Source organism: Poecilia reticulata, linkage group LG23 (genome assembly GCF_000633615.1).
Source record: "Poecilia reticulata strain Guanapo linkage group LG23, Guppy_female_1.0+MT, whole genome shotgun sequence".
In the NCBI taxonomy this organism is placed as follows: domain Eukaryota; kingdom Metazoa; phylum Chordata; class Actinopteri; order Cyprinodontiformes; family Poeciliidae; genus Poecilia; species Poecilia reticulata.
In genome coordinates this window covers 2,299,920-2,321,315 of record NC_024353.1, presented here as the reverse complement: position 1 = coordinate 2,321,315, position 21,396 = coordinate 2,299,920, and the positions used below count along the sequence as shown (strand labels likewise).

At 40.2% G+C, this 21,396-nt stretch overlaps 1 protein-coding gene across 2 annotated transcripts in view; it reads right to left on the bottom strand.

The window, feature by feature from the left end:
- Positions 1-733: 733 nt before the first annotated feature.
- The window catches only part of tmcc3 (transmembrane and coiled-coil domain family 3), a 45,454-nt gene continuing 24,791 nt past the window's right edge, over positions 734-21,396 (bottom strand). For both annotated transcript variants that reach the window (XM_008400484.2, XM_008400485.2), the window contains exons 2-5: positions 6,839-7,006; positions 5,788-6,572; positions 4,415-4,550; positions 734-2,581 (exon numbers count right to left, since the gene is read on the bottom strand). In XM_008400484.2, the coding sequence (XP_008398706.1) occupies positions 2,276-2,581; positions 4,415-4,550; positions 5,788-6,572; positions 6,839-7,006 (1,395 nt within the window). In that variant the 3' untranslated portion in view covers positions 734-2,275. The remainder of the gene's footprint in view (positions 2,582-4,414; positions 4,551-5,787; positions 6,573-6,838; positions 7,007-21,396) is intronic.

Genomic DNA, 21,396 nt, shown 5'->3' with positions numbered 1-21,396 from the left:
AATTTAATAATACTTTAGTCATACCAAAGGAACATTAAACACTATGCAGGTCTTGTAATATTAAGCATTGTGGGTAACAATAACACAATATTAGCAAAACTGACTTCAAATCTTGATTTAAAATTATTCTTCTCACATTTACAACCCTTAATTTATAGAGCAGTAAATAAAGTATCTAATAAGGGTGGGTTAAGATTGATTATAAGATCATTGACAATTCAATGTCTATTTATTGAATTATTTCAATAAAATACTTCGGATATATCAGCTGTTTATAATTTCAATGATTTTGAAATTGTAGTGCTCACTAGTGACCACTAGATGTCACTGTAGGTCAAACTTCAGTTACAGTATTTTCTCAACATTAGAAGATTTAGCTCAGTTTAATTTTATTATTTGTATAAACTTGAAGAGTTTGTGTCAAAATCAATGAAACTGAAGCTTTTGAGGGGCAAACTGATTAATTAAGTAGAAAAAATCCTTACATAATTTTGTGGACAGATGCACAAAATTATGTAAGAATAGATGAACATAGCATTTAGATAACTGGATATGGATTAAAATCCCGGAATACAAATACTTTGTCCATATTTCCAGATCAATTCCGGACAGAACCGCAATGCAGACCTGCTGTCAAACTAATTTTTTTCGTCTTTTTGATCATTTTCCCGTGATGAAAGCAGAGCATCATGGGAACCATCCATGAAATGGTGAGGAATAAACACACCCGACATGATAGAAAAACAAAGATTTATTTCCTTCTGTGAAAAAAATAAGAATAATCTTATGGAACCCACAACTATGACCTAAGCACACAAAGACGTGAGAGTGTTTCTTCTGCTGAAAGTAGTGTTTGAGCAAATTTTGAAAAACATTCAGACAGAATGTAAAGGAGTCTCCAAGCTTGTTGTTTTTAAATGGACATTAAATGTAAAAAGAGTCAGAATAGCATTGGAAAGGCATCAGACCCATTTCACCGTCTTCATCGACAAACGATTCGGGGAAAATCTGAGCTACAAGTTTCAGTTCCCTATGTTCAGTTTGTGATGCTGCTTTCAGGTCCCGTGGGAAAAAAATAAATCCAACCACTTTTAAACAGGATAGAAACCAGTTTGGACAGTCGTATCTTGGGGAAATAAAACAAGATCAAAAGGTTAACAGCAGCTTAAAAACATTAAAACGTTTCGTCCCAGCCAGAGCACTTGGATTCCCACTGGACTTGAACGCAGCACAGCATCAAAAGGCTTCATGTCAAAGTTCATTTTATTCAGGTCAGTCCACAAAAAGGCATTTTGATGAGTCACATTTAACGTGTTCAGACGCTGCCTCCGTCCTCACAGTACATGTTTGCACAAGTTAGCATTTTCTCCTGGAGTCTAGTTCTGCTCAGAAGTTTACATACATGTTTGTTTTTGTTTTTCTTGTACAATTCAATTCTAAAAAGAACATGATGACCGTAAACGTGGGAGCAGAACTGCAGCTTTAAGGAGCCAGTGTCAAATAAAAACATACATTAAAACAACTTTTTTAAAAAACACATTAAGTTAACAAGAGGAGAGGCAGTTCAGAAGCTGTGCTGGGAATAAACCAGTTCATTTTACTGGGAGTTTCTGTGTTTCTTTGCTGGTTCAAAGTGAAACTAAAAGTCAGCAGATGAGGAAAAATAGGCTGAAAAACTGCTGATCTGAACCTTGTGCGCTCGTAAATGTGCTTATAAAAACCTCACAGGATGGTTTTACGGACACGTCCTAATCGTAGTTGAAACACTTAAAGTGACACGTCTACGTGTTTCTGTATAAATGATTTTATTAGGCATGCTTTAGTGTCTCTGGGGAAAGTGTTTCCTCCTGGATTTGTGAAAGGAACTGCGGTTTATCAGCAAACCTGACTTGAAACCTGATTTTTGGATTATTTCGCACAGGAACAAAGACGGATATTTCTCAGATTGTTCCTTTATGAAACCCAGCAGAGACACACGAGACGAAGGGTTCAAACAGCGTGCGTTTCGGATACAAACGAAACAAAACAAGGACGGTCGCACCAAATCGTAAAAATGACACAGTAGGAGGCGCTCTCCGCCGCGCTGCGTTTGGTCAGAGGTGCAGCTGCGACGCGTGCCTCTACTGCCCGACTCGAGCCCGGCTCAGATTCCGATCCAAAAAAACTTAGTCTCCTGACGCGTTCGGGGGTTCTTTCGGGGGGGGTTTGGGGCGAGGCTCTCGGTTTGGACGGGTGAAGGTGTTGGCTACATTTCCGGCGCCCTGGCCGGTCCGGATCAGCGCGGGAGGATGATCCGGTCCAGCGTGAACTCCACCTGATCCCAGTTCTTCCAAAGCACCACCAGCAGGGACACGGCCACACAGGTGAAGGCCATGTGCAGCCGGCTGCGCAGCAGCGGCGCGGTGAACTTGGCCGCCGTGGAAACGCAGACCAGCAGGACGGTGGCGATGGCCAGCATGATGTTGATGAGGCGGCCCAGCAGCACCTTGGCGTCGGTGTTCTCCAGCTGCACCGTCTGCTGCTGCTGCTGCTGCTGCAGCTCCAGCTTAGAGACACGCGTCTGGCACGACTCCAGGACCTCCTGCACGAGGCAAAGGTCAAAGGTCAGGTTAGAAATCCCCGCAGAACTGCAACCTACGGCTTTTACGGTGTTTTTAAACACAGACGTAAAAACAAATGCAGGTTTTAGCTGTTTTTTTCATGGAATAACTGCACTGAATTTCCACAACATTGATAGTAAAAAGTGCCAGCAACATTTATTTTATTTGATTTTTTTAACATTAAATCACAGATTTTAACACGCTGCAAAAACACAAAATCTTACTAAGTATTTTTGGTCTAGTTTTTCTGTTTATGTATTTATTTCAAGTGTACTCAAAATAGAGTTCTGGTTCCACTGGAAGATAATTTCACTTGCAGCATGGAAAAATATTATTAGTAAAATAATCTACCAGGGAAACTTGAAATTATTTACTTAAACTAAGCTCCTGAAAGCTGTTAAGTTACTTGTAAATTAGTTTTGTTTTATTTCAAGTGTCATAAGATATTTGAACTAAAACCACTTGGTAAGATTTTGTGTCTTTGCAACAGCCTGTCGAAGAAAATCAATTTGTTTTTTGCAAAATTTAGTTATAAAACCATTAAAAATGAAATAAAATTGTCAGCTCTTTAATAATAACATTTATTTTAGTTGATGTTTTTCTAAAAAAAATTAAATAAAATAATAAGCTGGTCAGATGGTCTTTTGTGTCAAAAAGATCTAAACATCCAGAAACTTTTATTTATGTAAAAAAAAATCTTAGCAGAAGCTGCAAACAGTGAAAATAAAGCAGCTGAGTTCAATAAAAGCACTTAATATCTGATTTATGCTTTGAACTGTAACAAGACCAAAGCAAATCCACAAACTTCCATTTTACAGCAGGAATAATTGTTACTGTTTACTTGAGCAGCTTCAGTCTCTCAGACTTTCCTTCTGTGCCAGAAAGAATCAAAGTCCAAACATTGTGAGGACAAAAAACTGCGACTTTCAGCAGTAAAACCGTAAACAGTGATTATTTTATAGCTTATAAAGACGCACTGAAGTGCTTTTAAATGTGTAACTGTGGGAGATTTCACTGATGCTGACTTCCTGCTTCTCCATATTTCAATGATGTCGTTTGAAACAGGATTAAAATCCAAACAACAGATTTTTATATTCAAGTTTAAAGACATTTTTCACATCAAGCTGCCGAACTTTTTATGAGTTATCCCTAACAAAGAGATCCAGATTGTGACTTTTATTATTGTTTATTACCGAATAAAATGAAGAAAAGTTTTATTGTTGGTAAAGAAAGCTGCCAGTTTGTAGGGAAAGCCGTTGCACTGGTTTTATTTCCGCTGGGAAAATGTTTATGTTATAGTTTTGATTTAGAGTTGAAAAGTTTTTGCAGGTTTGACCAACTCAAATTCAAGACTTCAAAACACATTTTTAACACCGTTATGGATGGAATTTAAGTTTTTTATCTCCACAAAAATGAATGACCAACTGGTGACAGATTTAGACTTACCCGTAACAGACTGCTTACCCATAATGCTTTTCTTCTGTTTTTTCATTTTTCATTTCCTCTAAAGCACTTTGAATTGTCTCGTTGCTAAAAATGTGCTTCATAAATAAAATTACCTTCACATCACCTGTCTGGAGTTGCTTTTGAACCATCATAATTTGAGCAGCGATCAATGTATTTTATGCATATTGACGATTTTAACTCGACCAAATGCAACATCTGTTACTGTTGCTGAAATGTGCTCTGCAAATAAACTTTAATAATGTTTTGATTTTTCATCTTAATGGAAACATAATTCCCCCTAATCAATGGACGTCAGCTAACAGAAGGTCAGTTTGATGAAAGGGTCATTCGTTCTGAGCTTCGGGTACCTGGATGTCTCTGGCCCGTTCGTAGGCCTGGTAGGCCACCTTCTCCTCGATGCTGGCCAGCTCCTGCTTCAGGTTGCTGGTCTCGTGCTGGTGCAGCTCCGTCAGGTCGTTCAGCTGGTCCTCCAGGCGCTCATACCTGGCAGACGGACGCCCACGCACGCAGGGAGCCCAGGAGAGAGCCAGAAACAAAGCAGAACTGAGCGAGTGTGTGAGCATGAAAGCAGCGCAGCGGCTTACAACGACGCTGCGCTGAGTGTGTGGTTGACGTAGCAACAGTCTGCTGGTTCGTGTGTTAATGTTTTAGCGTGCAGCAGCTTCTAAAACGGACCATTAAACTGTCAGAGCTCACAGCAAACAACACCTGTTTACTGTAATCTGAGACAAACATCTTAAAGGTCAAATTTTTGCATCGTCCTCTGCGGAGCCGATGGAAATCATTTCAAAACAGCAGATATGAAGGTTTCAATTAACTTAATTTCTAAATCAAATTGATGTTGGCTGCAGTGGAATAATTTTACAACAAGCAACTTTAATCAATTCAAAAAACAAAAACTGCCTGAACAAGTTTAAATTTAATGGATAAATCCAAAATCCAACAAAGCAGCTCAAATTTCAGTTTTAACCTCAACACATTAAAGGTTTTAATTATTTTTATAATCAATTCTGATTGTGAAATTAAGCGACTGAAGTATGCGATACAAAGATAAACAGCTACGGATGGATCCGTTGAAATTGTCTGTTTCATTCATTAAGTGTGACACAGCGCCCCGAGAGGCAAGACAAAGCACTGCACTGCGTTCACGTACTTAAAAACCTAATTTATATAAGTCAAGCAAACATATAGATTTTCTGTCATCACTGCGAGCATCTGTTTCACTTCTTGTGTGTTTAACTTCTAAGGATTAAAGGTGAGGCTCTCAAAGAGCTTATGTTTGCAGATATAATGAGTCCTAACACCATGTGTGACAACAATGAGCTCTGAGCCGTCAGTCAGTGAAATGATCTTACTACAAAACACAAGCAAAACACTCTGAACACTCAAAAACACAAAATATTACCAAGTATATTTGGTCTAATTCCAGGGGAAATATTTCGGTATATTTGAAATCAGACAAAACTAATTTATGAGTAACTTTTCAGCAAGACATAGGGGGGAAAAACATGGGAAAAATACATATATGATAAGTAAAATAACCCGTCTGTGGAACTTTTTTTTTGTCAGTATTAAGGAGTTGTTGACGTGAAACAAGCTCCTCTGTGTAAATTGGTCTTGTGTCTTGTTTTAAACAGCATTTGCTCCAGAAACTGGACCAAATCTACCTGGTCAGATTTTGTTTGCAGTGACCCCTGGTGGTTCTTCCTGCATTGCTCACCTGTATCTCTCCTCCTGCATCACCTGAGTAAAGTAGGCGTAGTCTCTTTTGAACTGAGCGTTCATGGTGTCCATGTCCTCAGCCAGCTGAGTCTGAGCCTCCCTCACCTCCCGCACCATGCCCAGCACCTCCGAAAGCCGTCCGCTGGAGTCGGACCTCCCTGGACCCCCCGACCCGGTCACAGACCCCCCAACCAGGTTCCCGTTGGAGTCAGCCGACGCCGACGTGCCGCTGGAGCACTCGTCGTCGCTGTGGTACTTCGAGGGTTTGGCGACGGCGTTGGCGCTGCCACTCAGGCCCCGGGACGCCCCGTCCGCCTGCAGCCCTGAGCCGCTATCCATGGAGCTCTTCAGGTGGGCGATGTTATCGGCGCTACCGAACTTGTTCTTGATGAGGTTGGCGAAGTCGCGCGACTTGTTGAAGAAGAACGGCGGCGAGAGCGAGACACCGGGGCCGATGGTCCTGATCTTGTCCAGCGTCGGGTGCCGTCCGGAGGAGCTGACGTCCCGCAGGCTGTCGTCTTTGCTGTGAGGGACCGAGTCCTTGCTGCTGCAGCTGCTGCTGTCCCTGTGCTTGCCGTTGGTCTCACCTTCCTTCACGCGCTGTTGGTACTGCTCCAGCTTCTTCTGCAGACTAGCGATGGACTGCGAAGACTTCTGGTTCTTCTTCTCAAACACCTGGCGGATCCGGGTGACCTGCAGCTTGTCAGCGTTGTTCATCAGCTTCAGGTACTCCGCTATGTTCTGGTCCCGCGCCTCCTGCTCCACCTTGATCTGCTCCGTTACCTGGAGTTAAAGCCAGGAGGAGGAAAGCTGGTCATAATTAATGCTCGACTTTTCTCCTGTTTCGCTCATCAAACCCTTGAGACGGTTAAAAGGTTCAACCAAGTCTGTCGCAATAAATCAATTAATCACAACCAACTTAGTCATTTTCATGATTTATCGTTTCTCTCTTTTTCTATAAGAACTGGTTGACAAACTGTTTTGACTCTCCTGAATAACTGGATAAGGCTGGAACACAACAAAGTTTATCTGGATGTGAGTAAACGCACCTTGAGGATCTTCTGCTGCAGTCGATCGATGCCGAGCGCTCCCTTCGTAAAATCCACGCCGATGCCATCGTCTCCAACGCTGTCCACCACGTCCAGGTTGGACTCTGAGGCGCCGCGTCGCATCGGCACCGGGATGCTGAGGGTGTTGGCATCGTTGCTGCGCTCTGCCTGCGGACACAGAAAAGGTGGGTTTTTTTTATCCTAAAAATGCTAAATATATAAATATTTTTGTACAGTTTTGGCTTAATTACTGCTCTGAATATGTTTTCTTTTCACCAAATGTTCAGAGTCTGCATAATTCAGTTAACAATTAATTGACTACTAAATTACTTGAGAATTATTTGAATAAGGGATTAATCACGATTAATCATTTCAGCCTGTCTGGAGACTCTGCAGATGAAAGAGGCTCCTGTTTGCCTTTCAGACAAAACTACCTAGTGTCAAATGACAGACGTGTTCAGGTCTGAAATGATTGATCAGGTTATTGTGATTAATCTATTATTGAAATAACTGTCAACTAATTCAGTAATCGATTAATTGTTAACTGGAGTATAACAACAACTAGAAAAAAATGCAGTTTGGTGAAGAAACAACAGTAAGTAAGCCAAAAACTGCAAAAATTAATTTAATATAAGCTCCTTTGTAAATATGCTTCATTAAAAACTCCTCAAATGGCATATTTCAGCTTCAGCTGGTTCAAATTTGCTAAAGGAAATCTTTGTTATGGCATTTTAGACAATAAAGAAAGAAACTGCATCATTATTATTGCATCATTAATGAATTTCTAATATTGTATAAAAAGTTTTAAGTGGTTAAATGAAAAATCTGCAGTTTCTTTGTCCGATTAATCGATAACTGAAACAATCGTTAGCTGCAGGCCTGGATGTGTTATGGAGGTTTCCTCTCCTCCCTGTTCCGCCTCTAAATGAGTCCATCTAAAACTGAGGAGAGAGTGGAAGATCTCCAGGACGCAGAGCTAAACACGAATACCAAATGTGAGGATTCTTCTGTTTAGAGAGCCGATGAAACGGGCGCAAAAGGCAGGAAATCTTTTTTTACGGCTGCACAGCAGCGAGGAGCCCCGGGGCTCCGAACAAACAGCCTCCGGTGATTCTTGTTCGCTGCGCCGACAAAGGCAGAGGATTACATAAGGAAACCTAAAATATTACTAATTCTGGTTGCCAGGGAAGCAAAGCAAAGCAAAGCAAGCTGCTGACATCCCCCCTAAGGCGGGTTTTTATCCCCCTCGCAGAGAGAGACGGGATGAATACGTGCCACTGTAATTGTGTCCCGTGGTTGAGAGCAAGGCAGTCTGTAGCGCAGCTTGCAGAGTCAGCATTCATCATCCATCACAGGCCCACAGCATCAAAACACAAGCGCAGCATGTTTGGATGGAAACACAGACAGATGCAAGTCTGAGAAACCGGATCCTCGTGTTGTCGCTCCAAACAGAACATCCCTCGTTATCGGTTGAACACCGACCTGTTTTCCTTAAATTCAGAGTTTGACGGGGTGTGAAGGACGTTTTACAACTTTAACTGTTACACAGTTTTAGCCATTTCCTCTGATAGGAGGTAAAGAAAGGCTTCTGTTTACAGTATAACCAGCCTGGTCGGCTCAGTGAGGGAAAGAAAGCTTAGAATTACATAAGAGGCAACAGTTGTAGGTTTACAAACCACAGTGGGGTTTCTGAGTCCAACCCTGGAAATTACCCAACTAAACACTGCAGCTGGAGGTGTACAGATAAAGAACCTCGTGTTTATTTACTGGAGCTGAGCAGCTTGCAATAAAATGCTTCAAGGACGTGCATAATTCAGAGCTAAAACATCTACAAATATTAAAATAATATGAAATAAATTATATTATGCCTTACCATTGCTTTTTTTCTTTATCAACACTTTTTGATGGCATCGAAAGCCTCTCAGGAAGTGAATACCATATATGGGTAATGAGCCAGACCACCAAACAGCTGCAGTTTATAGGAAAATGCTTTGTTTTATGCAACATGTCTATCCACAAGCAAGATTAATTCAATAACTTCTTGTTCCAAACTATTCAGTCAAGACATCTGTGTATTCACAGTTTGTGTCACAAGCGTAAATTCTCCACCGCAGCAAATTAAAGTGAAGCCAAGTTCAACGGCAGAGAGCACTTTTAAATGACTCCATAGAGTGCCGGTTTGTTAGGTCTGACTCAGACATTTCTTTTGACCATTTCGTCCTCTCTGGACAAACCACTGAATAAATATTTACTTTATGGAGTTAAATTTGAGCTGGAGACTTAGCTGTGCAGTAAATACTTCTTGCCTCATTGTGTTGCACAAGTTGGGTGGTTCAAATAAACATCACTCTGATACTTCTGTCTGTAATCTCAGCTGTCTTGTAATCTGCTTGTTTTCTTGTTTTTTTTTTCTAAAAAGATAAACGAGAGAAATTCTCCTCAGGGTCAGATATGAGAAATAATCCAGAACAAAACCAAAATATTTGCTCCAGTCCCTCCATCGCCGCCTCTCAGACCTGAACAGTCGTAGCGTTGTATGCGCTGCCTCTGCTCTCCCTGCACGCGTTTAAAAGTAGGTCTGAGGGCACACATAGCGAGCATATGTCTGAGAGGACGCACGTGCCCGCTGTAGAGAGCAGATATCTGGTCGCTTCTCACGATGCGACCCTAGTCTGCACTCTGGGCATTTAGAGAATTATACAGATGGATGGACATGGAGCCAAAACACACAAGGACGTGTCCCCATGGGAAACCAGAAGGCTGCATGCATGCTGTGGCTACAGAAATTAAAGAAAAAAAGAGTGTAAGCATGATGTGAGCAGAACAGAAAAATGTTGCAAGTGGGCTTTTCTTTCACAAATGAAGAATCAATCAATAAATGTAAAACCCCCGACGACTAATTTACGTCTCATCTGGTTACTGAGTTCATCATGTAAAAGTAAAAATGTCACAAGTTACATTTCCAATTTCAGAAATGTGACTTGTGACACATAGAGATATGTGAGAACAGCTGCAACATAAACAAGTCGACGAAAAGATATTGCATTTTCTCACCACCTGAATGTCAACAAAGCAGAAGACCTGAAGGGATCCTGAGACTTCTGAATTATTGAGTGAAGCGAATCATTAAAGCGCGTTGGCAGCAGCTAAAAAGTGAGAAGGTTTTATTGAAACGGTCTGAGAGAGAGCAGGCAGATCATTGAAGTTAAACTACTCCCTGATGGTTGCAGCAGTTTATGCTTAATCTCCACTCAGTTAGTCCACTAAGAGGATGGATAACATCTCATCCTGAACACTTAAGCTTGTTATGTTTATTAATAAGCTTAAGTGAGTTTTCCAATTATTAAATAAAGTCCTTTTGGGTGATTTTGCACCAATTGGCAAACGTTTGGAGATTGCTGGTTGTATATGTTGGTACATTTACGGTTGATTTCCTGTAACTTTCCTTCTGTTTCATAATTTTGTGTTGGTCTATCCAAATAAAATACATTGGAATAGGCCTGAATGTTGGTGAGCTATAATGTTGCTGTTTTTAGACCATTTTCAAGTAATCTTATGGTAATAATGCAAATGAAGATTTAACACTAGAACTGGAAGGCATTTTAAATATCCAGAATAAATAAACAACAGAAATAACAAATAAAATTAACACTCAAGTCTCTGTAAGCAAAATTATCTTTCAAAAAAAGGGCTATCTGAGACCAAACCACCAGACTGAAGACTTTTGTCATCCAGTTTTGGTGGAAAGAAAGAGAGAAAAGAGAACAATTATACATTTCAACAGGCCTAACTAGAGTTTGTGTGTTTCATGTAGCAAATGTACACGAACACTCTTGAACTGTGCAGTAAAAGATGCAAGATTAGGCAGAAGGTAGAGAGCTGGTTTGCATCAGGCTTTTGTATTCAAATTAAATGATTAGAAACATGAGCTGTGCTCTGTACATGCAGAATATTCAAAGTCTGGCAGCTCATCTGGCCTCAGGGAGTCAATGGCAGCATGGAGGAAAAACAGGAAATTGCCAGGGGGAAAGAAAAAGCTGCTTCAGTTGGTCCCCACATGGAAAGGTGAGCCGTTTACCACGGCCTGCAGTCCACCGTTTTATTTTCCACCCACACAAACCGGAGGAGGAAACAAATCCGCAAATAGGAAACCGTAAACAACACAACATAATCCCCGGCTAATCAGGCTGCAGCATTTTGTCAAAAACCAATCAGCTTTACGTGGTTTGATGGACAAATCAATTCTGGACGTTTTTCCATCAACTCCAGGCCGTTTGTGTGGAATTTAGAGCCGCTTTTTCTTCAGATAAGCACCAAACATCAATGTTATTTAGCGAGTTTCAGCAGCGGCTGCAGCGTAGAAACTTCACCGCAGCCATGAATATTAATGAGCCGATGGGACGTTGGAGAAAACGTTCATGGTCCGGTGGAGTAAAGCCAACAAAACTCAATAATTAATGTGTAAATAAATGCTTAGAAACACAGCAAAACGTACCGTCAGCTGTCTAATGGTGTTGGAGAGGCAACCGAGAGGCAAAACAATTAATTAGGTGCTCTTGATTCTGGGACAAACGAGTGCTTAAAGCAGTGAGTGTGACAGATTACACCACATTAGTCATCCATTAGTCGACCCGAACCCCGCATGGGGCCGAGCTCCGTCTGAACCGGTGAGCCAGATTAATACAGGCAGGGATGAACTGGTGTGTTGGAGCGCCGGGGAGGAAGGAATGGGATTGGGCGAATCCCGATCAGGAGACTTAGAGGGCGAGGTGTCTATAAGTGGGTTAGCAAGGACAATCGCAGGAATCTGTCACATTAACAACGGAGTGGAGTCATGTGGAGCAATAACCGCCTCGCGCTCGGACGGAGCGGGAGGCCGGTACTTAATGTAACTATGACAACGGTACTCAAACAGAGAGAAAAGACACAAAAACAAACTCAGTTTACAGATCAACAGGAGAGCAACAGCAGCAGAGTCGCTTTGAGTGCCATCAAAAATCCATTTAATTACTTAGAATATTCAGCTTTGACATATAATTAAACTAATTTTAAACTTAGAAACAAAAATCTTTAAGATATGTACTTATTTACATCATAAATGTACCGTATGCCTCCATTTAGGGGGATAATAACAACATTTCTATGAACTTTTCTTACGTCTCCTGATTTTGTGATAACGCTTAAAAGTCTTCCCTTCAAAATAAAAGCATTACAATAAGTCGATCAGATCTCATAGTAATTAAGAGATAAGAAGCAAATAAAGGAACGTAGAGTTAATTACAGACCCAGTTCACCAACTGAAACACATGGCAAAGATTAATTACTGATTAATTTCAAGCCTTAATTTTGGTTAATTATGATGATTTTCACCCTGCAGCTAATGAAACCATGACACTTAAACCTGACCAATAAATGAAACATTTCACGAAAAGTATGTTTAATACCAGTGGTATTTTCAAATGGTACTTTTAATTTCTCATTATCTCTGCTTGGAACATAAACAAATAATTTAGAATCACTGTAATAAAGCAAAAAATGGCTATACCAGCCAACCTGGCCCCATCGCAACATTAAAACTGTTGAGTTGTAGTTGAGAAGATAAAAAGAAAACCGACAAATGAAAAAAAAAAACACTACCAAATGTATCAAAGTGTTTGGTGGTGATATCTGAAGCCTGGCTCATCATGCTGACCTCCTCCCACATCCTTCCTTTCTCACCAAACACAACATAAAACCCTGCATCTCGCTGGACAAATATGGAGATGCTCTCAGGTATCATTTAGATCCTCGGGTTTTCGCAGGTTAAATTCGCCAAGGCAGCTCTGTTCCAGGAGCCAGGAGAAAACAACAGATCCCTTTTTATTTATGACTGCGCTTCCCGGGGGCTACAGAGAGCGCTCACACATGAAGCCTCATGCGTCACTCTGCCGAAGGAGAAGGTGGAGGTTACAGGAAGGAGCGCACCTGCAGGTGAATTCAAATCAGGCTACAAATAAATCAGATGAGAGGGGCTGGTGAGAGGAAAAATCAGGACGCAAACATGAAATGAAAATCTAGTTTGGTTTAAGATGAAGTGGGGAGGAGGGGATGCGCTTTGACTTCATCAGCCTGCAGGGGAAACCCTGTGGGGCAGAGGGGGAGCTGCAGAAAGACGCAGCTCCCTGTGGGGGGAAATTATCTGGAGAATAACGACCGAGAAAAAAACAGCCATGGAGCAGATGGAAAACGAGACGTCTCTGGCAAACGAGAGCAAGTTGAACCCTCACTGCCACATTTCAGGGTTTTTATTGGGGGAAGAGTCAGAATGCTACCTATTGCACAGCTTTTTAATTTCCTAATTCTATAAAATGATGATAAAAACTATCTCTGTCAGAAAATAGTATTCTTACAAGAAAATATTGTTTCACATTTCTTCAATAAGAAAAACGTAGCAAAAACCTGATCAAATCTCAATACATAACATTTAAATATTGCATCTGATTTGGGTATTTATGTTAATTTCTCCTCTTAATAAACAACATCTTTCATTTCTACTTAATTATTCCGTCTTGTTCTGAGATTTTAACGTATATGTTTCAATGCAATGTCTTCAGAAACGCTGACAAGGTAAATAAGAGTCTTGACTTCACCTTTGCCCTCCCTAGTTACTGCCTGCATGCAGACTTGCACCTGCCTGGGGTCAGATCGGGGCGGGGCAGCGGGGAGGTAAACAGCCTGCATCATCGCTTCAGCGAAGCACCGACTTCAGGTCTGAACTGGTGGCTCTGCAGACACGCCTACGGGCCGAACTGACGGCGGGCAGAGCGGGACACGTTCCTGTTCTGCTGCTCCGTTCAAACACGGATCCTAAAGACGGATCGCATCGAGCTGGATTGTTTTCACTGACTGGATATTCACTGATTGACCTATAAATGTTTTAATTGGATAGTTTCTGACTTTATGCATTAGATTAAATAGACTTATAAACTCAACACGTGCAAAAAAATGACTGGAGTTTATAGACGTCAACGCGTTTATTTAAAATAACCTGTACATGAAGATATACTGCATGTGTGTATATAAAATAGTTTTTCTTTATTATTTCTTCTACCAATTGTGGAAAAAGTCAAAAGAAGAAAACCTAAAAAAAAAAAAAAAAAAAAGAAAAAATAGATCAAAAATTAATACAAAAATTTAGGGGGGGAAAAAATGTAAACAAACTAAAATTAAACAAAAACATTTATAAAAACAGCACTGAATAAAAACAAAATATATATTTTAAAAATAAAAAAATGCTGACGCATAATTAGTAATGAACAGTAAAAAATTTGTCAAAAAAATACAAGTAAACTGATTCACAAAAATTAAGAAAATATACAAATATTAAGCAACTTTAAAAAAAAAAGATTTAAATATGTTCTCCGTGACGCAGAGTGACACAGTTAAGTCAAACCATCTGCTTTTGATTGATCCTGGAAAATAACCGCCAGCAGGCAACAATCAGAAACCAAAAATCAGTAAATAAAATAAAAATCACAAAAACGAAAAGAAGTTGAGCAGACTGCATTCGCTGCAGGATGTTTTCAGATAACGGCAGAGTAGTTGTGAGGCAGAAATGTAACTTTAGCTGCAGTAATTAGTCAGTTCCAAAGGGTATTAACTTCAGCGCATAGTGAGAGGATGAGAGAAAGAGAACTGGCTGCTACTGACAACAGAATCGCTAACAGATGTAGTCACAGCTGAGATCTCTAAATATCTCCGGAGGTTTCCGGCCACATTTACAGGAGAACTGCCAGGCGCTTTACTCCAACAGGTACAGCATTCACTGCCTTCACCTGCTTTACATTGTGGTGTTGCTGATTTGTTTCCAGTCCAACCCTGCAACCGTAACGACTGCAGGTTCTACTTTATTACACACGAAAACGACAGAGGCGTGTCACAGAACAATGACGGATGTCACTCTTCACTCTGCTGTCACCATGACAGAGATTTTTTTTTTTTTTTTTAATCCTCCACTCACCCGTTTCCCTCCGACACTCAGAGCAAATTTAAACTGTGACGGCTAAAAGTGTTGCTAGGGCAAAACGATCCCTGCAGACTCACTGGATGACGCAGATGACCGCAGCACAACAAGAAAACAACAGACTTCCAGGTACTGAACGCATCAGCATCCATTATCCGCCTGCACCGTGATCAAAATAAAAACTCTTGCTACTTTTTCCATGAAATATAGAGTTTTCTACTGCTATCTTAAACTTACACAGGCTTGTTACACAATTTGCTGTAGATTTCTGCTAAATTTGTGTCTAAATCACCTCTCTTAAAGCTACTCTTGCATTTTGCAAAACGTCCCTGTTTCCAGGTTAAAATCTTTCTCCAATGTCGAGGGTAAAAACAGCCAAAGTAAGCTTTTTAAACCAAACAAGAAAAGTAGGCAGCATTCATCTCTGAAAACCAAACAGAGACAAGTTGCCATTTCTTCCTGCTTCATTTCAGCCATGGACTGGATGAGTTTTCAGATTAAATGGCCGACATGGCTCCTTAAATGGGCAGCATTATGGTTTCCAAGCACATACAACTAACTATGTTAACTTCAGTTGCTATAAAAATGGTATTTAAAATATGACTTAAAAGAAATTTGAGTTTGAGTTTGAGAACATGGCTCCTCTGTTAAGGTTGTCTCATTCTGTTACATTTCTGCTTTAGTAAATGAGGGGAAAAAAGATGAATACAGTAACTTTTTCATTTGAATTCATGCATTTTTCCAGAAATTTTGAGTTTTTTCTTGCAAATTGTTACTTCTCTACTAGATATCTGATTATTTCAATTTAAAAAATGTGAATTGGGCAGTATTAGTATCAGTGAACCTCCTCTCTGGTCTCCTGCTGCTGCGCTAATCAAATTAAAAGGCCTTCATAATTTCTGCCGGAAGCCATGACAGCTCAGTTTATCTTCAAATGTAAATGATTTATTTCACAATCTGAAGGACGATTTCGTTTGAGGAGCGTTAAACTACTTCAAGACTAGTTTGCTTTTAAGTAAACAAAACCCTCTGGGGCAGATTCCAACCACCAGGGCAGAGGTCAAAGTTCATATGTACAGTAAATGGAATTAATCCACTACAGCGGTCGACTGACAACACAGAAAGATAACCCAGTTGAAGCATAAATCACACCTCCGCAGAGAGAAACACGGAGCTGTGGATGGATATTGAGCTAAAAATCAATAAACTGCTGGCAGCTCGTTTACTATCACGAGTCTGCAGCATGGTCTAATGATGTGGTAGCAACACACACACACGCACACTAAAAATATGAATAACGACATGCGAGTTCACCACAGCGTGGGAGCCATGCGGTTGATTGTATTACATGATAACACGCAGTTTGGGACTCGATACAACGGAGGAGAAGTAGTAATCCTCCGCTCATGCTCTCCGCTTCATTCGTAATCTGAGATTTAAAGCTCTTCTTTCCAGGGAAAAAAGATTATCCACCGCTGCTTTCTTCTACTCAGACAGCAGCCAGAGATACGAGGACAGATGTGAGCGTCTGAGGGAAACGACAGGAGTAGCCAGAGGGATTCAAAGGACAGCAAGGAGGAGGTGAAGCAGATCAAAACTGGCAGAGAAAACATGAGATAAAAGAAAGCCAAAAGTCAATGTTTGAACTCCACAAGTGGACAGTCAGAATCAGATCAGAGCTTTCAGACAACCAGCTATGTTGGAGTTCATACTGTGGCCTTTAAACAGCAAAATGTGTCCAGTTTTTAAAATTAATCACCGCGTACAGGTTGCAGTTCAGTCCTTGGCCTTTTGTTCTCATTAAGCTCATCTGAATCAATCAGCTTGAGCTGCAAAAACAAACAGAAACTAATTTATAAACAATCCGAGAGCAAATCCAGCAACATCAACAAAGTACGAAACTCTAACAGGGCTTCTCCAAATGTATTATAAGCCTGGAGGGTCATCAGGCTTTACTTGTGCCCCCCCCAGGCTTAGCATTGCTTATTTAAGTCTTTTTAAAATGTTTGCATTTTTTAAGACTTTATAGTTGGTGTTCAGGTATTAATCTTACAATCTTTCAATAACACATAATTGTCAAGTGATATTTTCAAGTTTCTGTCAACTTTAAACATTTTTAGACTCAAAAACTCAACAGGTCGCTGGATGAATGACTGGCCTAACACCCAACCACCGGGCTTAGCAAGTTTTCTGGGGGAAACCATGATCTAATCTAACATTTATCAGGCTTTTTCAGGCCAATCATGATTGATTATTTTATTTTAAGAGCAACAAATTTAGATTTTGACAGATTGATAAACATAAATACAAGAGTTTTTGTTCAACTCAGCAAAATGTAGATCAAGAGTAAAAGTGGTTTGGTGGTGTGTTTATTTTCAAGCATTTAATGAACGAGAATCCAAATATTTCAGTAACTGATCTACTAATCAAGGACGTTCAAATAAATAAAAAAAATCACCAATTCCTGCTTCTGTCTCTGGAAAACGAACTGCTCAAAACTCATTTTTACAAAGTAAATCTTAACTGTCTGTTTAAAACAGCGCAGTCCCATGTCTGCTGAGGGAAACCCATGACAGCAGTGAGTATGAAACAGCTTCGACATCCATGCTTCATTTCTTCTCTCTCTCTCTCTCTCTCTCTCGGCACCGCAGCAGCTGACACATGTGTCTGACATCAGGGTCAAAGAATTTTACTAAACGTTTTCACTTGTTTTTCAAAGTCGCTTTGGGCATTTTTTAAATGGGTGACTCTACTTCCTGACTATTTTATTTTGCAGTTCTTATATTGCAAAAAAAAAAAAAAAAGCAACAGCATAGGTTTGTGTTTATAAATGACGTCAGAGGAATATGAATATGTCCAAAGATGCTTTCAGGCTGCTAGAAAGCGAGAGAGAGCAGGACTAACTTATTATGGGCAAGTGGCTTTGTTTTATCCATTTCTATTGTAAGATACAGATAATTTAAAATGTCAACTCCAGTACGAAAAAAAGCCAGAAAGCAAACACCAAGGAACAAAAGGAACAAATTCAACAACTCTAAGCTTTGTGACAGCACTGTAACATTAGGCAATATTAAAACTATAAGTAATTTAGTGTGATATTGACATAAAACATTAAAAACATGCAACTGTGGAATGAAGTCTGAAAATAATAATGATATTGTTTACAATTAAGCCACTCCTTTCTTTAGTATCACAGTCCCTGAAATATCAGAAACTATTATACTTCAAACATAATGTCCTACTAAATATGAATTAATTCATCGTCAATGAAAACTGTGCATCACTGTTACGTATTTCAAAATGAACCATTAAATCAAAACGCAGAAGGAAAGTGACCCCCGCTCAGGTAGCTCTGATCATCTCCCTCTGATTCAGACGGACACAGTTAATGTTTTTATGTTCGGTTCAGTGCAGCAGCTCTACGTTAAAAGCAGTTTCAGGTTCGCTTCAGGCGAGACAGGAGAGCAACATCTGGGCTTCACTTGGACATTTTAAGCAGCCATGGTGAAGTGGAAAACGTAAACAGGAACAGGAAACGGATCGACGCTATAAGGTTGTGCCAAAACTTCTGGGCAGCATCAAGTTGCTGCTTTCCATGAGGCCAACTAATCGGCCCTGCTTTGTTTTTCCTGAAAGGAGAAATGTTAGTAGGTCAGACGTGCTGACGTCACTTTCCACATTTAAAGTCTGAACCGCATGTCGGCACGGCAACAGACATTTAGACTCCAATTTCATTATTTCTATCACAAAAAAATCATAATTCAAAAACAGCAACGTATATATTATGAATTCTGATGTTCTCGTCAATATTTAACAATATCTCCTCAACTAGCAGCAGAAAATTGCATCCTTCATATTTATGAGAACAATAAACAATTCCTACTCCAGATCCTCAGATATCGACTACATAAAAATAGTCACAAGAAGAGGAACCACATAGTGTACAGTCCTTTCCGTTTTTAGAAAACAAATGTTTGAGCTCTCCATGATTCACAACATAACACTGCTCTGAACTCACAGCACACACACAAACACATACACACACACATACGCACACGGCGGCGGAGTAGCATACGCTCCTCCAGAGCTGAGGACACTGAAATGTTGACATGAGTGTAAGTATAGCCCAGCGGCTTCATTCAGACTGCGTGGGAGCATTTTAAAGTGTCCCCTGGGGATTACATAACTGGACTCTGCAGGTGTTAACGGGCTGGGACTCTTCAGTTTTATAACAAGGTGTTGCATAAATACGTCCTCCATTTAAAACAGTCCTCTGTGATTATTGGAAACGGAAAAATCCCCAGAATCAGAGACACATCGGTGTTCGTAACGGCGTTAAAAACCATTTATTCAAGGAAATATCCATACAGAACCTTATGTATTGGTCATTTTGTTAGGATTACACACTTCCCTGCCAAAATGTAATACTTTTTAGCCATTTTATTGCTTAGATAGAAAAATGTATCATGGATTTACACCATGTGAAACGTTGGTTGGAAAATAAGCCCACAAAAAGCCATGATTAGGCCATTTGCTGACTGTTTGGGTTCAATGTAGGATATTTATTATGTTTATATAGTTTGAGTCATGACTTTTCAGATATATCTAACTTTTTCTATAGTCTCAAACAGTAAATAGTGTCCAGCAAAAAATATCTGGATCCTAATCCTCCTGTGGCTGGGAGGGAGGCATGCTTTAAAACTCGTTCATCTGACCATCAATTCACAACAAAAAACTAAATTGTTAAATCCGGACTAGCGGCTACTGGATGGATCACCTAATCTTGGACTTCTAAACCAGTGTGGCTATTTGGACCTTCCTCAACGACAGCATAGAGTTGTGTTTATAAATGACGTCAGAGGAATACAAATTTGCCCAAACTTATTACGTCTTCATAAGTTTGACTAAAAATGATGAAGAATCATTTGATGTTAAGGTAGGAAACTGTGTGTTTTCTTTGTATCTTTTTCCACAAATCTCTGGTTCCCTTTTTACCTTTGGCTCTTTTGGGCAAAAGGTTTACGTCTTTGCTTAGCTCATAACCCAAAAACTGAAATAAATTGGCGTTTCTTTAAAAAAAAATGTATCAAATTTCCTACAGTAGATATTTACCAAGAAATATAAGTTGTCCTTCCTAAAGGTCATGTAACATTAGTTGCTCTAAACAAGTTTTATTCAGCTGAACTGACGGTAAAAATGGCTCTCAGGATGTAAAAGTTGCAATCCTGAACATGTAAACAAGCAGAAGTTATTTATGAATGAATCTGTTGGAAAGTTGGATTAAACTGCAGCGGGTTTCAACGGCGAGCTCAGTGAAAACCAGCCGTGAATCAGCTTTCTATCATGTGACTCAGGGCTAAAAAGCTGCATGAGTGTTAGCCCAACACTGGATCTCTTTAATGGGTTCAGTATCAGTGTGGTCGTTAATCCACTCCGTGTTCACACACAGATCACCGGCGCTGCGCGTCTGTTCACTGTCAGCTTAGCCCACTCCATCTGTAATCCAAAAAGCCTGGAGAGGAGGATGAACTGGATGAATGTTTACCTTTAAAACATCTAGATTACTCCCATTTTACTGCTGCAGCTTCCTTCTCATCCCTCATCTCGTGTCATTTATTCCTTCAGCAGACAGAGGGAATCACATTCCTCCGGTTGCCCTGACGACAGAGGCGGTTCGGTGGATCTGGCCTCGCACCTCGCCGTAATCGCAAACAAAGTGAGTCGAAGGCGAAGACCATCCGTCAGAGCCCATTCAGCAGCATTCACCCCACCCTCTTTGTTCAGTCTGAATGGCCCAAACAAAGCCCGGAGCTCAGCTCATGGCGGAGGACCGAGGAGCAGACGAGGTCTCGCTCTCTGAGCCGGCTCTAAAACCGGACCCGATACAAAAGCTGCTTTCTGCTATCCAGAAAGGAAGATGGGAAGCTCTGATCCAGCCTGGTGCTTTGAATAAACTCCTAGAGTTTCTACTCCTGCAACTGGAAGTTCTGGTGATTAATCGATTAATTGGATAAAAGAGTTTCCATTTACTATTTAAGCCTTTTTAAATAAGAAAACAAAACGTAGTAACATAGTAGAACAACTCTGCCTACTACTGCAAAAATAAAAGAACATATTTGTCTTGTCTAAGTAACGGGAGCCTGTTTACACCCAGCTGACCGGCAGGGTGCAGCAACAGGTATACAGCCAGAGAAAACACTTTGGTATTTTATCTGACTTTTAAGATACTTGAAAATTGTAGAACAGTGTAATTATTATTTTTTGCAATAAATAAATACCTGGCTTGCCATCCTGGTCTAAATTCCAAATATCAGCAACTGTTTTTTTGCACTCTCGGTTTGCCAATACAATAATTTCAGAATACCGGTTTGAACTATAATATATTTCTAAACCAACTGGATTTTCTAACAAAAGTAGTTCAGAAAAATCTATTTATATGACATGAATAATTCAAATTGTTCATCTATTTACTTCAATTTTTGACACAGTAAGAACCGACTGAAAATGTACTGAAAAAATACATTTTCATTACATTTCATTTCTATTCAAATCCAGG